This window comes from Eumetopias jubatus, unplaced genomic scaffold (genome assembly GCF_037043125.1).
Source record: "Eumetopias jubatus isolate StellerSeaLion01/CBP00866 unplaced genomic scaffold, mEumJub1_p1.0 scaffold_6, whole genome shotgun sequence".
Taxonomy (NCBI): Eukaryota; Metazoa; Chordata; class Mammalia; order Carnivora; family Otariidae; genus Eumetopias; species Eumetopias jubatus.
Window position 1 is genome coordinate 104,892,497 of NW_028274812.1, and position 16,016 is coordinate 104,908,512.

The window sequence follows — 16,016 nt, forward strand, 5'->3', positions numbered from 1 at the left end:
ATGATGGCATAAAGCAAAACAAAACAACAAACCCAAACAAATAGTCTGCTGAAAATGCATTTTCTAGGCCCTCTCTTTTTACCTTATCAAGCAAGAACAAAGAGCACTTGGTTTTTATTAATAATAATAATTTAAGGCAATCAGTTCTGAGAGCCTGCCAGATTCTGTGTGCAAAGGCCAAAATAAGGAAGGATGACCCTAAATTGCCATGGGCTTGGATTACCTAGCATCCTGCACGAAACTTGCCTGGTGCCCCCAATGACTGTAGATGAATCTGATAATTCCCAGTATACTCAGGAAGATGTGTGTGCTGAACCTGTGCAGAGCGCCCTCTGCAGGCGGATGGGGAGAGTGCATTCATGGTGTTCCTCTGAGCTGGAGGGAGGGCTTTGGGGCTTTAAGGGTAAATAGCAGAGTCCAGGAGAGGCCAGAAGACACCGAACTGGAGAGCTGGGCTTCCAGAGTGAAGCTGCCTGGGTTGAAGTCCTGGCTTTGCTCCCTAGCCATGTGACCTTAGGCAAATTGCTTAACTTCTCTGGGCCTCCTTTTTCTTACATGGGAAATGAGCCCAATCAGAGTACCAATAGAACTGTGAAGAATAAATGGTGGATACATGTAAAGGGGCTAGAACAGTGCCTGGCATGTAGCAGGCACTCAGTGCAAGTTAGCTTTTGCAGATATCAGAGAAGTGGTGTGATGGAACAGGAAGAACACTGCGGGCCGGGTTCTCACAGTCCCCCAATGATTTCTTAGCCGTGGGTCCTTTTAGCTTTCTGGTCTCTAGCTGCCTTCCCTGTAGAGTGACGACCAGAATGCCTTCTGTATCTGCCTGATGGCAGAGGGCTGGACCCCATAACTTTCCGAGGACTCTTCCAATGGCACTATCTGAAATTAAACAGTCACCTAGCATGGCCCAAGAGTGGACAGTCTTAGCTAGCTAATGGGTCAATCAAGGAGCAGCAAGAGAGAGAGAGAAAGAGAGAAGGAAGGAAGAGAAGGGAAGAAAGAAAACAAATAATTTTTGAAGACTTTTTGGTTCACATTATTTACAACATTAAAGGAAATTTAAAAAGTATTTTTCTTTTTAACATAAAGCAATCAAACAGTGGGCAGTAGACATCTATTCACCCAGAGATCACAAAGGTCCACATAATGGATAATGATGATAAGTAAGCAACTGTCCCCCATCTCATTCCACCCTGCCTGGCCATGCACATAAAATGTTTGTGAAATAACATTTCTAGAAAATCTGATCGTACTAAGGGGGTCAAAACCATGGATTCCCACACAAGCAAGCTTATCTCACTCAGTTTTAAAACCAAGAGAAACTAGTCCTAACTCTGGTCTGCCTCTTCTATTCTTCTGGCTTCAAATGAAAGACTGTGCCAAGGTGAGAGGCTGGATCATTGCAAATCCAGCTCCATGCCTGGAAATAAAGTAATCAGAAACACTCATCCTGCTGTTAGATCCTGGTAGATTCCACTATTACTGCACATGAATAAGAAGCGTGTGGAGGATATTTCAGAAGACCAAGGGTACCCTTTCTTTTGAGAAAAGCCTTGAAAGCCTCAATGGCAAGGTGCCTACTATCTCCTGGCTTCTAGAGTTAGTTCTGTACAATTAGGATTATCATCACAGACCTGGCAGTGGATAGTTATTTTAATATGGGTTGGGGAAATGTCAGGGACCACACTCGATGTAGAGGCAAGCTCCTCCAGAACTTTGATTAGCTCTTCCTTTGGTGCAGCACTGTATGGTGGTCTCGGATGAGACTCGGGCCCTCTGAGGGGCCTTCTGGTTGCCTGCCCACAGATTGTGTCTCCCAGAGGCAGCTCCCCTCACCGCCTTGACCTCTGTTTTCTCTGCCAGTGAACTGGGACAGAGAGTGCCCACCCTCCCTATAGGCTGGGTGTAAGATCCCCCCCAAAAGATTTGCAGATCAAACTGGAAAGGGGGATGTTGTGCATCGTGTTGGGCATAGTCTCTCCCTTAAAGGAACTCCATGTTCTCATTGATTCAAGAACACCACGCCTTCCATTCCAGGTACCCCAAACTGGCTGCAAAACACCGGGAATCCAACATGGCCGGCATCGACATCTTCTCCAAGTTCTCGGCCTACATCAAAAACACAAAGCAGCAGAACAATGCTGGTGAGTGACCCACTTGCACCCACAGCTCCTGGCAGTTGTGCCCACTACCCAGGACATCTTAGGTACTCGGGTCCGAGAAGCGCCTGGAGCTGGTGCTGTTCACTGTTTGCCCACATCCATGTCCCCCTGTGACAGAGGGAGGGCGTGTCAATCCTTTTTGTCTAGTGCAAGAGGAAAAGCCAGTGGGCCTTTGTGCTGAATTTGGAGGGAGGGAGACACCTTGTGTTCTGAGCCTGCTTAACTGCACAGCGTAATGGTCTGCCCAGAAGTTTCCTGCCTCGGCCATACCACAAATTTGGGCCATTTGTCCCAAATTCACAACCCTGCCTGGGTTCTTGGGAGGCCCTGCCTGGAACCACATAGTCCAGCTTCCTTCTGGTCCCTGTAAGCCTTCTCAAGGGGTCGTGCAGAGGTCATGGGGGGACAGCACGGTCACCATGTTGGTGAATGCTGCAGGTAGAACCCAGCCCTCTGCTTCCTCCCCCTACTGCAAGTGCAGAGGGTACTGGGGAAGCCACAGCTCAAAACCTGTCTCTTCCTCCATCTGGCCGTGGCTATAGAGCCCAAGACTAGTTCTCCTGTGAGGCCTTTTCAGAGGGGTCTCAGTGCCTCATTTAAGCTCCTAGCACTCTAAGTACCTCATTTGGCCTTTCCTTTAAGAATTAGACAAACGATTCGAATAGAACCATCCAACTGAGTGTGTGTAACACTTAAGAACTGTGTTAGGCCCTGGGAGGAAAAAGAAGGATGAGCAAGTTTGCTTGCCTCCCAGTGGGAGAGTGAGACAGCCTTATGGGCAGAAGCCTGGAGCCCAGCACAGAGCCAAGCAGAGCAAGGACTTCACGAATCTTTGTGAATAAATGAGTGAACAAATGACCATCAGATGAACACAGAATGGACCCACACAAGGTGGGATATGTTAGACACTCCAGGAGCTCAGAGGAGAAAGGCATCTTTTTGGACAAGGTGACCGGGAAGGGCAGCCATCATGAAGCGAAAGGGAAGACGTTTTGGCAGGAACAGAGTTGGTGCAGTGGAAAGTAAATATTTTGGTAACAGTTATTGGGGGCCTGGATTATAAGGGGCACAGACTAGATTCTACAGTAACTAGAAAAAGATACTTCCCCAGTCTTGAAGACCTGGGTCGTACAGGAGAAAAGGCTTAAACTGGCAAAAAGTCAAACAGCAAGAAAAGAGATAAATGATGGCTTTGTCAAGGAGTCTGAGGAGTTGATTAGCTACCATGTGAAAGGGGGAGCGAAAGGTGTTCAGAGGTGTTCAGAGCAGGAAGAATTTACCTCAGGACCTTTGACGAAGCTGCTCTGAGGGGGTTTCAACTGGCTCATGAAGGTTAAGGGGGAGTCAGTTGGCTTCACATACAAGGAGGAGGTCATGGCGGGAGGTGGAAAATGCCAGTGGCAGAGACTGAAGAGAGTGGCCAGAGCCTGCAGCGCCAGCCTGGAAGGCTGGGCTTTATCTTCGGAGCCATGGCAGCCATTAGAGGCGTGGAGGAGGCACGAGAAGGAGACGGGCCTTCAGGAACAAGAAGAAGAAGAAGAAGGGATGTGGAGAGGTTTTAAACATGGGTAGTGCTCTAGCTTCCGTGCTGTTTGGACCTTGGTGGGCGGAAGAGTGTCCCCAACAGAGCCATGTCCGCCCGGGACTTGAGAGTGAGGCCTTATTTGGAAATAGGGTCTTTGCAGATGTAATTAGTTGAGGGTCTCAAGATGAGATGGTCCTGGATATAGTGTGGTCCCTAAATCCCACCACTGGTGTCCTTGTAAGAAGGGGAGTGGGCACACAGAGACCCGGGGAGAGGTTCGTGTGAAGGTGGCATGGAGATTGGGGTGCGACAACCAGATTGGGGGGCCACCAGAAGCTGAAAGAGGTGAGGAAGGACTCCCCCGTAGAGCCTCGGGAGGGAACAGGGCCCTGCCGACAGCTTGATTTTGGACTTCTGGCCTCTCAAACCGGGAGAACAGATTTCTGGTGTGTCGAGCCACCCAGTTTGGGGTGCTCTGTTGTGGTGGGGCTGGGACGCAAAGGCAGCCCCTCTGGGCTGGGTGCACAAGGGCATTCAGCTCTAGTCTGCAGATTCCACATCCAAGGCCCTTTCCTCTCAGCCACAAATACCTTCCTTCAGACTTGTCGAAGCACCCTCAGAAGGATTGTCTCATGGGAGCCTTCCAGGGTTTTCAAGTTACAAATGGTATTTATATAGTATCCATATTTACAGTTCTCCTATCCCCAACCCCAAAGCAGCAGTTTCCCCTGAACATCCCATATCGGTTTCTTATAAGCGCAGCGCTCTCCAGTTTCCATTGTTTCCACTTCTCTTTCCCCCTGTTTTTCTCTGGGATGGGTTCTGCCCTTGTGACTCATCTGCCCCGGCCTTTCTGCTGTCCCAGAGAACCTGTCCCCGTCACAGCCCTTGGCATGGGGGTTCTTCCGTCCTGCCTTCAACTGGACTCCGTGCATTTGTTCCTTCCCTATAACCATAGCCTGCCCACCCTCCCACTGCCCTCCTCCTCCACTTTCCCTTCCCTCCACCCATAGCCCCCCAGTTCAGGTCTGCTGGGTCCAGAAGTTCTTAGGCTCGGCAAACCAGAAGCCAAGACAGAGCGTAAAACCATGGCCCACCCCACGCGGCCGCTTGCCCTGGAGACGGTCCACACCCAGCTCTGCTTCCTGCCGGCCCGGTAGCGGGCAGCCCCTCCTGAGGCTGCAGCGAGACCCCAGGCTTCCTTTGACACCCCTCCCTACACGACTTTCATGTTTCTCTCTCTGGATCTTCAGCTCTGCATCTATTTCTTCAGTGTCCCTTCTTCAGATTGTCCCTTTCGCGTTTTCAACTTTCTTTTCTCTTGCAAAGAGCCCTCCCTCCCACCTCGCCATCTAAAGCCTCCCAGACCCCATATATACACTGACCGTGGCGGTGTGCCTTTCTTGCCCTCTTGACATCAAAGTGTGAGAAAACCCAACCCGGTGACATGGTCCTGCCCGGTGGGTCATCTCCCCACTCCCGTGGTGGATACAGGGACTGCCATTCAAAATGTCCCTGTTTCACAAAACCTCAAAAGTCCCCAGCTACTGAGACCCAGACCCTATGCAGGGAAACCAACCACAGCTAGCATACAAGAGAACTGTCCTTTAGTTTGTACATCCGGCCGTTCGTTTATTCATTCAGCAAACACAGGTTTCATGGAGTGGCTACAAGTCCAAGCTAATGTTTAAAGGGAATTTCTTGTGTACCAGGCACCATGCTAGGTTCCAGAGTTGTCAAGACAAGTGAGACCAAGTGGTTGCTCTCAATGAGCTAACTGGGGGACTGTAAAACATATAAACAGGCGATTACTGGCCTGGGTTGGGGCTGCACATCTGCTGTTTTTAGGTGTACAACTTTTCTAGAGAGACTTCTCTTAGAGCCTCTGTTTCTGCGTCTATAAAATATACTTAGTAAGACTTTCAATTTCTGGATCTGCCAAATAAGGCAATTAATAGCATAACCATGTTGTAATGCAGATTCATTGACTTTATAAGTCAGGGCCTACAAATCCTGACACATGGGAAATGTTCATTTACTGTTCACTCTGATTATAGTTGCTCCTGAAAAAACGAGGCAAACATGAATAGTGGCATCAGAAACTACTGCTTCAGCTCTTATTCCCGCCACCGCCAGCCAGCACTTCCCAATCTCCCACTCATGTCATCTCATTTCTACATGTTTAACTTTGTTTCCCACTTTCTTGGTGCCTTCTTCTCCTCTCCAAGGTTATGTGGAAGAGCGTCCGTGCCCTGGCCCTGCCTGCCACACCTTCAGGATTGTTGCATTCGACCCCGAAGTCAGGGTTTTATGCTCTGGTTTGGTGTCTTTATCACTGTATGGCATCCTCCCTCTGTAACCACCCCGTCCGGGTCCCCTTGAGAGTAGATCCCACCTCCAGGCCCCGCCAGGCCCCCTTCTCAAACTTGCTCTTCACCTCACCTAAAGATAGCCCGGACTTTCTCTTGAGTCTCTCTCTCTCTCTCCCTCTTCCTGCTTGTGCGCTCTCAAATAAATAAATAAATAAGTAAATAAATAAATAAAATGAATGAAAGTCTCAAGATCCCATATTTAGTAAGATGTTACATGGGCTTACTTTCTTGTCACTTGGGATCCCCTACCACCACCCTGATTTGCAGGGGACACAGGACTTTGTTTCTGGACGGGCTGCATTCCCAAAGCTCAGAGACCAGCAACTGGATGGTGGTTCAGCTTGCAGACTCTGAAATCCACTGCCTGGGTTCAGACCCCAGCTTCCCTCTCTTCTTGCTGGCCTTAGGACACTGGGCAACTTACATCAACTCTCAGTGTGCCTCATTCTTCATCTGTAAAGTGGGGGCAGTAACTGTCCATACCTCATAGGTGTGCTGGGAACAACGCCCCCTCTGGGTTCAAACGTCAGCCCTTGTTCTGGGCTGTTATCCAGGGGCAAACGGGTACACCTCAGCAGAGAGGTCTGCCATGAAAGTGTAGCTTGAGAGGGTATATATATGATATAGTCCATGAATGAGAAGAAGGGAGCACTAGGGACAACATGAAGGATCACCTCCCCTTATGGGAGGGCAGCGAGAGAGAACTCAGGGAGGAAGGTTAAGAAGGATCGGCCAGGGAGTAAAGAAGAAAGCTGGGAAGGGCAGAAGACAGGGAAGATCCTGAAGCTGAGGAAGGAAAGTTTTTGTTTTTGTTTTTGTTTTTTTAAGAGTGATCTGTGGTACAAAATGCTGTGCAGAGGATCATGGGAATTTTCGTGTTGCGCACAGCTCCCTGGAAGAGTCCTCGGGCATCCTTCTCTGACCACACCTCCCTCGCCTGCAGCAGCCCATTACTCAGATCCTACACAGCAGGAGGGAGTCCAGGCTGGCCCGAGAAGCAGGGACCTTCTCCCTTGGCGGGAAGAGGGGGGGTAGGCGCAGGAGGAGACCACTCGGAGGGTGGGATCAAGCGCCCACCCGGAGGGAGTGGTGGTGGCCCCGAGAAAGGACATCTCTGAGCGTGGAGGGAGCAGATTTGGCTGGGTGGGTGCAGATGTGGCTGTAGGAGTCCCTGCTCTGAGCCCCTGCACGGTACTCTTTCAGTCTGGCAGGGACAAGTAGCGCCCCTGGTTCGGTAGTGAAGCTTTGCGGCGGAAGGCGCCAGCTTTGTCCATCCCTCCTTTGGCGCACCTGGTAACAAGGTGGCAGTAAGGAGCAGTCAGCTCTGTCCCCACCCCAGCCCCGTGTCTGCCCTGCTGCTCGGCCCAGAGGCAGAGTCCAACGGTGGGGGCCTGGCCTCCACCCTCAGCGGCGCTTGGGCCTCCAGCTCTCACGTCACGTCCTCCGTCTCTCTCGGCAAGTATCACCGGCAGGCCCTGCTGCTCTCATCCTCCTCTGAGATGCCATCGAGGCACATGGAGCCCCCGGGGCCCGAGCCTGGGCAGTGGCCCCGACGGGGCAGCTCCAGCTCTCTGCCCCTGGGACATCACTGCTCCTGGCTCTACCCCTTCACTTGGGGACTTCCTTCCACCCCTCCGGAAACACGTGTTCCTCACTCCATCCTCGCCAAGACGACCCGGGCTTTTCTCCCTGAATATCCATCTTACGTCGTGCATTTCTAACCCTCAAAATGCCGTTTGAACAGACTCTGAAAATCTCTGCCAAACCCCTTGGCTTTCGAGAAATTCATTTTAGCTACCTACCCTAGTCTGGCTGTAAAATACTGTATTTTACTGCCTCCTTCACAATCGCTCTTTCTCCTTATGCTTCAGTCTTATTAGGTCTACAAGTTTCTTTCAGTTTTTGAACACATTGCATGTTCTGGGTGATTAACAAAGGGGTCTAATGTGCATCTTTAGTTCTCTATTACTATGTTTCAAGTCCCTTTTACATTTCTTTCAGCCCTATCACGTTTCCGCAGATACAGTTATATTCCTGCCCAGTATCATTTCTGTGTCGTTGTCGGCTGGCGTTGTATTCTTATATACTTTTCCCAGTTTCTTTCTGCTTGGAGAGGGAGTGGACATAGATATGCATGTAGATGAAGGCAAAAGTCCTGTCTTTCTCCTGTTCCGTTCAGACCCACACCTTCCATCTCCATCCTCGTGCGCATGCCCGCCTCCGCGGGACTCTTCCCCTACCTACTGAGATGGGTAAAAAGCCCCACCCCCCAGTCTCTTCCATCTCGTCCGTACATCATGTGAAGCCTTATGCCTTTCCCTAGCCATGTCACACACATACATGTCAGGCTGCTGGTACCCCATATTTCTGAGCTGAATGGTTTTTTTTTTCCCCCAATTTGGATGATTTTGGTCTTTCGGGGCTTCTTTGGAATCCCCTTCTCTCTTCCCCCTTCAAGTGTAGCATTCTCCTATATTTTTGCCTCTGTGTTCTTCTGTGTGATAGGCCTTTTTATTTTCAAATGTATCCTCACTCCGCTTGGGCCAGAAAGACTCGATAACTGCTCGCAGGGACGCAAAATGTACGGCAACGCAGCACACACGAGAACGAGGTGCGAAGGGAAAACAAGGTGGAACCCTCAAACAGAACTCGGGGTGCGCTCAAACGGCAAAAAGCCGGCCCCGATGCCGCACACAGACCAGACCACAAATTTGGCACTAAACCTTCTAGCACACGAAGCCGAAAGGGACCCCCTGGCCAGCTACAGTTTGGTTCTCCCCGTAGACAAAAACATACCAACCTCCCAGAAGAATAAGCAGTATTACTGATCTGGGGGCTCGAGCCCTGGCATGGAGGACCTGCGATTTTCATTTGCTTTGGCCTTTGCCTTGTGTGATTTCCCTTCCTTTTGTCGGTAGACGCCGGGCGGCTGACATCATGCTCCTGTGGCTTCTGTCCTTTCCCCCTGCAGGCGCCCACGCTTCACCCTGCCCCTCCCCCACCCTGCTGGTCTTCACTTGGGCCCTCTTTCCCCCTAAAATACATGTTCTTCTTTTTTCTCCCCGTGTATCTTAAGGGCCCTGAGTGCCCCCTGCAGCTTCAAGCCTATGTCACCAACTTTCCTGTTGCTTTTTGTCATTTCCCAAGACTCGGATCAGCCCGCCCCCGGGTGTCTGTTTTAATCATGAGGCTCAGGCCCCCATGTGTGCTGTGTTTACAAAGATGTGTCCCTTTCTATGTATGGAAGACACTGTGCTATCCTACCACACCTTTCCTAAAGTATTTGTCCTAATAAAATACTTCTACCTTCCTAAATAAAGTCCTAAAAGCCTTCCTTGGGTACCTATGGTGTGCCGGACAGAGTGCTATGTGTTTGGAGTAAAGTCCCACACCAGACACTGAGTTGGCTCTCTAGCTTTTGCCCTTCATTAGTTAGAAGTGTCCTGGCCCTATTTTCCGAACTGAGGATCAGATGTTTAACAAATTGCCTTCATTGAAAATAACCCAGTTATAAGAAATTGGTACTGTCCCAGAAAATCCAGGACACATGTCTCCAAATGAAAAGCACCTGGTTGGGGCTTAGCCCTCTGTTCCCGCTTCTCCCCAACCCAAATCCAAACCCGGCTGCCACCCTCCATCCACAGAGGGATGGAGAGTATATCATGGCTCCTACTACCGCCCAGCCCCAGATCCTTTGCTGAAACGCCTGTTCCTTAGCCACAAAGGTCTCTGAGCCGTCCTGATTGTGTTTACAAATAAGGGCCAGGCTTTCCTCCTTCCTGAGACTCGCATCAGCGGCTTCACTTCCTGGAACCTGGAAGCAAGGACTGGGCTCTCTGGGCTTATTCTGAGAAAATTGGCGATCACAGCCACATATCAGGAAGGGGACTCTTGGAATATTCTAGAAACCTCAGCGAGCTCATCTCGTCATTGGGATGATCATTCCCACGTGATGGAAATGTGATTGAAGGATGACACTGCACATATTATCACAGTATCAGTTACTCCCATCCTGCTTTTCTCTCTTCCCTTCATCTTTCCCCAGAGCCCTCAGGTATGGTAGCATGACCAAGCCACATGCTCCTGCTTTCCTGGCTCCTTGCTCCTCTCAGGACTGAATCTTCACATTGCCCTGTCTTCTCTCTTCTAAAAGGTACCCCCTGCAGTGGGCCATGCTCCTGGCCGATGCTGAGGGAAAAGAATCTGTCTGTAGCCCTGGCAGTCTTTCTTTCCCTGCTTTATCCCCAGTGGTTTCAGTCCACACAGGCTCATTCCAGCCTGCCTGCCTGGCTGACCACACAGCAGAACGGCTCCTCCAGCAGCCTGCTCTGTGTGCACCTCCCTGTCCTTGGTGACCAAGGACCTGCTTCCTGGCAATACCCCTCACTCCCTTCTAATAAAATCTGTGATTAAACAAGGCCATCCACATTTGATATATGGAAATTGAGGCTCATAGGCTTCATCCCAATATTAAGAAGTTTAGTTAAATCTGTACAATGGGCTGCAAACAAAAGAAGTGAGTGTCCCATCCCTGAAAGGACACAGAAAGAGGTTCCTACCTATGGAGGTAGGAACTGCCTGGTCTAAGATGTCATCTACTGTAAGACTGCATTATTTTAATTACCAGTAAGAAACAAAATATGCTTTCAAATAAACAAAAATCCTTTTATCTCAACTATAACATGTTGGTTGTAAGAAACAGTCTAATTCTAGACATGTCAAGTGTGAAAAGATGAAACATAATAGGTGGATGATTCCCATAAACTTTCCCAAATGGAACGTTCTATAACTTGCTAGAGGCTCTACTGTGGAGCATCAGATCCTCCTGACGCTTGACCTTGAGTGACACCTTTGGAAAGAAAGAGAATTGAGGTCAGCATTACTTCCAGATCCCTTTAGGCTGTCTGTCCTGACTCCTTATCCATTGAAGGGTCAGCTGTGCCCCTGTCTCTCATGCCTGGAAACACAGTAGCACCTGCCTCTTAGGTTAGGGATCGACAAACATTCTTTTTCTCTCTCTTTCTTTCTTTCTTTCTTTCTTTCTTTCTTTCTTTCTTTCTTTCTTTTTTTCTTCTTTCTTTCTTCCTTCCTTCCTTTTTTTAAAGATTTTATTTTTTTATTTGAGAAAGAGTGTAAGCATGAACGGGGGAGGGGCAGAGGGAGAGGGACAAGCAGACTCCCCGATGAGCAGCCTAAGAGCCCAATGAGGGCTCCATGCAGGGCTCGATGTGGAACTCGATCCCAGGACCCTGAGATCATGACCTGAGCCTAAGGCAGATGCTTAATCCATTGAGCCACCCAGGCACCCCCCCCTCCCCCCGCCAAATGTTTTCTGTGAAGGGTCAGATGATAAATATTTCAGACTTTTCAGACTACATAAGCTGTCCCAGCTGCTCAGCTCGCTGTTGGAAAGATGCAGCCACAGACAACATGCAAACAAGGGAGCGTGGCTGTGTTCCCATACAGCTTCACTTAGGGATTCCCGACATTTGAATTTCTTATCATTTCCAGGGGTCATGGAATTGTCTTCTTCTGAAATTTTCCAACCATCCCCAAATGTAAAAACCATTCTTAGCTTGAGGGCAGTGCAAAACGATGCAGTGGGCTGCATTTGGCCCTTGGACAATAATTTGCTGATCTCTTAGACTACACTAGCAAGTTCTCTTAATTTCTATACCTCTCAGCCTCCTCCTCTATAACAGGGAGATTATAACAGTGATCTTTCTTGGAGCGTTGTCATGTTAATGAAATGAATGAATGCAGTAGAGCCCTGAGGACAGTTCCTGGCACACCGTAGGCACCAATATGGTATAGGTTTTGCTGCTTTGCTGCTGCTAATCTCACAAATCCTCCCCCACATTCCCCGATGTCCTCCCTGGGGACTGGGTGGCCCAGTTCTCACTGTAATCTAGCAGCATGTGCTGCCCTCTTCTGGCAGCTGGAGGAATCAGCGCTGGAGGGGCTGTTCCTGTTTAGCAGGGAGAGGCCTGTGGATTTTCAAGCCTCCTCTGCATAGGAGAACCGGGTTATACCCAAGCTTTGGCTGGGGGTTCAAGAAGAGGCCAGGTCTCCCTTGGGGACTCGAAGCCGTCTTCCATTATCTGTCCCGCACACCCAGGGTGTGGCATGCGCAGCAGGCCCAGTGGATCCTCCAGAGTGGTGGTTGGCCTCTGCTAACTAATTGCCCTAGTTGCTTCTCTCTGCCTTCCCTCTTCCCCTTCCGCCACCCCCAGTCTTTACTTTTATGAACTTCCTTGACCTAAAATAGGAAAGTCTTCGAAAGGATTCAAAGCAGCCGGGGAGGGCTGTTAGCCCAGAACCAACAAGCCCCTTACTATCAAAGGCCCTGTGCTTTCTCCCAAAGCGTCCTGAAAGCCAACTGCTGTTGGGGGCGAGGGTGGGGAGGCGAGAGGTGGAGTGTTTTTCCAGATTCCCCAGGATGTGGCGAGCCATGTTTAAAAGAGAGTGTGTATTTATTATTCCCAGCCACTTCAGTCACAAGGTGATTATTTCCTCCTCTTCTTCCTCCCTCCCAGCCCTCAGCCCCATGTCCGGGGGCTGGGCCCAGTCTGGAGGCCACGGTGGCCTTCCCAGGGGGACGGGCACCGCCCCGCCTCTCCTTCAGCCTCACGTTCTGAGGGGAGAGCTAAGGCCACATGAGAAAGGTAGGGACGTGAGTTATAATGACTCCTCTGGGACACAGAAGCCAGGGGGGTGGCAGTGGGGTTCCAGGTCTGTCCTGTCAGAAACACCAACCTCTTCTTTGGAGAAAGACCGCTGTGTCCCAACTCAGGACAACTGGTTCCCTGGACAAAGTCCTCAGCCCAGGCTGTTATCGTGGTGGAGGCTCCTGGGTGGTCCCCGGACCACCACAGTGGTGAGGATAACGAGGTGACTGTCTTGCCACTTCCTCATAAAGCAGCCATTGCTGTCTCGTTTCAAAAACGCCTCTGGTCATAAAGGACGCCTTCAGGCTGCCTTCCTTGGCCACCCCTGCGCGCAAATAGCCAACTCAGGATATTTTGTTTGTTTGTTTGTTGGGTTAAAGTTTTGCTTTGATTAGCATTCTTACAAGGAAAAACAAATAACCTCGGCTCAGTGGGACCCACCTCCGAGGCTTGGCGCGTCCTGCATCAATGTGCCCCCTCCCAGGCGGCAGGTCCTCAAGGCTGGGAGCAAGAGGGAGGGGAAGGGCTGAGTATTTCCTTCTGACACCTCCCAGGAGTTGCCCAGGGGATTCCTCCGGAGGGCCTTTGATTTGGTTCATTATTGAGGCGGATGCTGGCAAGTTGTAATTTAACAATTTTTGCTTCTGAACCAAAACTTTCGAGGGCGGTTGGTGGTGGCATGGCACGTTGATGGGGGGGTGGGGCGGGGAGGGAGCGGGGGCGGGGGGGAGGGCATGGGGGGGGAAGGTCCTGCGTGGGTGGGCGCATTCATTAGTGGAAGGAGCCGGGTGTTAGCTGTGTGGGCTCCCCGGCTGGAGTAGAGCGGAGACCACCAACACCATTCCATGTGGTGGAATTTCCCGCCGTCTGACCAGAACGAGTCCGCCTGGCCTGGCCTGGCTTCAGATCAAGGCCTGGGGAATAAAGGAACATTAAATGACTAATTTGAACACTAGTTAAATGCTCTTTCACCTCTGGCTACTGTTACCTCATCCTGTGCAACCGACACCTCTTGTCTTTGTGCAGTCTACACGCGGGAGCTAAATACGTTTCTCTCTCTCCACACACACGCAGGCACACACGCGTGCGTGCACACACATACACACACACACAGCTCTTGTGTGTTCTGATATTTCTAGGTACTAGCAGAAGCCATTAAATAGCTCCTTAAATAAATGGCATGTATCAGTTCATCTGAAAACATGCACTTGCACATGAAGTTGTATTAGTGAAGAGACACGACATGGGTCTCGCAGCTTCCCTCTTAAGCATGTTGGTGTTTAGACCACAGAAGTGCTGTCGTGTGTGCATGAGTGTATCTACACTTCGTTGCCCGTGTGCGGGCCGGGAGTATTGTAGTTGGTGACGCCTTGTCTGCCCTTAGAACCTCTCATCTGTGATTAGCACGTAACTCTGAGGGAAAATCCTCTCTTCTCTGTGAGTGCCTCTGGGCAAATTAGCGTGTAGAATGGGTTTCCCCATTTTGGGGACTGACAAGATACGAAATCCAGGTGGTGTCTTGAACCTGTATCGAAAACTTCAGACACCTCAATTATAAACTCTCCTTGTCAAATTCGTCACTGTCTTGTCCAGGCAGGATGGACCACGTTCTCTCCATGTTGCACAGGAGAAGCTAGGGTGTGTAACAATTGTTCAGAAGACGTGAGGGAGCCATGATGGTCACAGGACAAACCAGGCATTTCTCAGCTTTTAAACTCTTTTGCTACAGACTAAATAATGCCGAAGCGTGGGCATTGAAACCAGGGACTAAATCCAGTCTGTATTCTGAAGGTACCGGCTCTTTAGGGTAATTTGTTGGCGGAATAAAAGGTTGCTACACAGAACTTTGACTTTAAAACTCCTAACCTTCTTTAAAAATCTGTGCTAGAGCTATCTTTCTGGAGGGGCCCCCAGGCCACTTCAAGCCCACTCATGAGTTTAGCCTGAGCAGCCCCGTTAGCCCCAGTAGCTGTGTAAGACTTAAGTATGTCAAATAGCACATCATCTGGTTTGCCATGTTATTCAGATCATTTTCTAACTCGGATGCACATTTGCATCTCCCAGGGTTTTGTTAAAATGCAGATATCCAGGCGAGTGGGTCCAGGGTGGGGCCTGAGGGCAACCAGATGATTCGATGATGCTGCTGATAAAGGGGGGAGCTTTGAGAAGTAAGGTTCCGGGCGGCAGTCTCCACGAGGACACTCTCAAGACCCCAGCTCCGCATCTGGTCCAGAGCAGGTACACAAGAAACGTTCGCGAACTGAATGAATGAACCATTTCCCAAACACTTCACGACAAGCCAGAGCTGTCTGCTCATCTACCTAATAGGTGGTGGGTAAAAGGGTCTGTCCTGCCTCATCAGTGTTAGGGCCATTTCCTCCATCTGCTTCCTGTTCCAGCCTCACCTTAAAGCCTGTCCCACATCACCTGCCCTCCACTCTCTTGACCACCTTTGAAACTTCCCAGTCTCCACTTCATTATGTTCTATGACTGGAACCGTCTCTCAGCTGAGAACTATAATGCTTTCATAACCTCTGTTATATTAAATGGAGCCTCATGGGGGGGAAAAAGAGGAAGTACCACATTTAAAACCAGTCAGTAAGAACAATCTGAGCTGTTCCATCATGAAGACTGTCAGTGTCGTGGTGGTAGCAGTGTTTGCTTAAGTGGTATTTTTCTTGTCATCCTTATTTTTATAAAATGCAGTCAAGGAACATTGTACTTGGTGTTAAAGGTGCAATTTCACCAAGAGTCAGAGGAGAAAACACAGAAGACTAAATTCTTGTGTTCTTCCAGCCAGAAGTCAGAGGTCAGACTATTTTTCTAGAAACCCCTGGTCGAAGAAGCATTTAATGAGTTGGGTCATAGTAAGAAATATGTTCCTCTGTGCCTCTGTCCAGAACCCCTTCCATTCCTGAATATTCTAGAGTAGGGGGTTGAACCGCATGATTCCTCTGTATTGAGGGCTAACTCTGATGGTCACGTGCCCATTGATGTTTGCAATGACCATCAACCACATTTTGCTTCTGTTTGGGGGACCTCAAAGTCAGGTTTTATTCAACACTTTGTCTGCATCTGACCCTGGCCTTGGTCTCACCTGTGTCACCTGGCAGAGAGGTGCAGGTTGCTGATGACCTGTACTCGTTTGGCTTTGATGAGCCCCAGGAGGGTATGCCAGGCCAAACTAATGAATTCCCTTCATCCATCCCTGAGAGACCAAATGCTATCATTACACAAAGAAAGGGAACCATTATAGACCCTTTAATGAGATAAAGCCAGTTGC

The 16,016-nt window shown here is 49.8% G+C and overlaps 1 protein-coding gene across 3 annotated transcripts in view; it reads left to right on the forward strand.

Moving 5' to 3' along the window:
* Positions 1 to 16,016, forward strand: part of CLIC5 (CLIC family member 5) — a 164,184-nt gene that overhangs the window by 128,018 nt on the left and 20,150 nt on the right. For all 3 annotated transcript variants that reach the window (XM_028097645.2, XM_088023950.1, XM_028097647.2), the window contains exon 4: positions 2,044 to 2,150. In XM_028097645.2, coding sequence (XP_027953446.2) covers positions 2,044 to 2,150 — 107 coding nt within the window. The remainder of the gene's footprint in view (positions 1 to 2,043; positions 2,151 to 16,016) is intronic.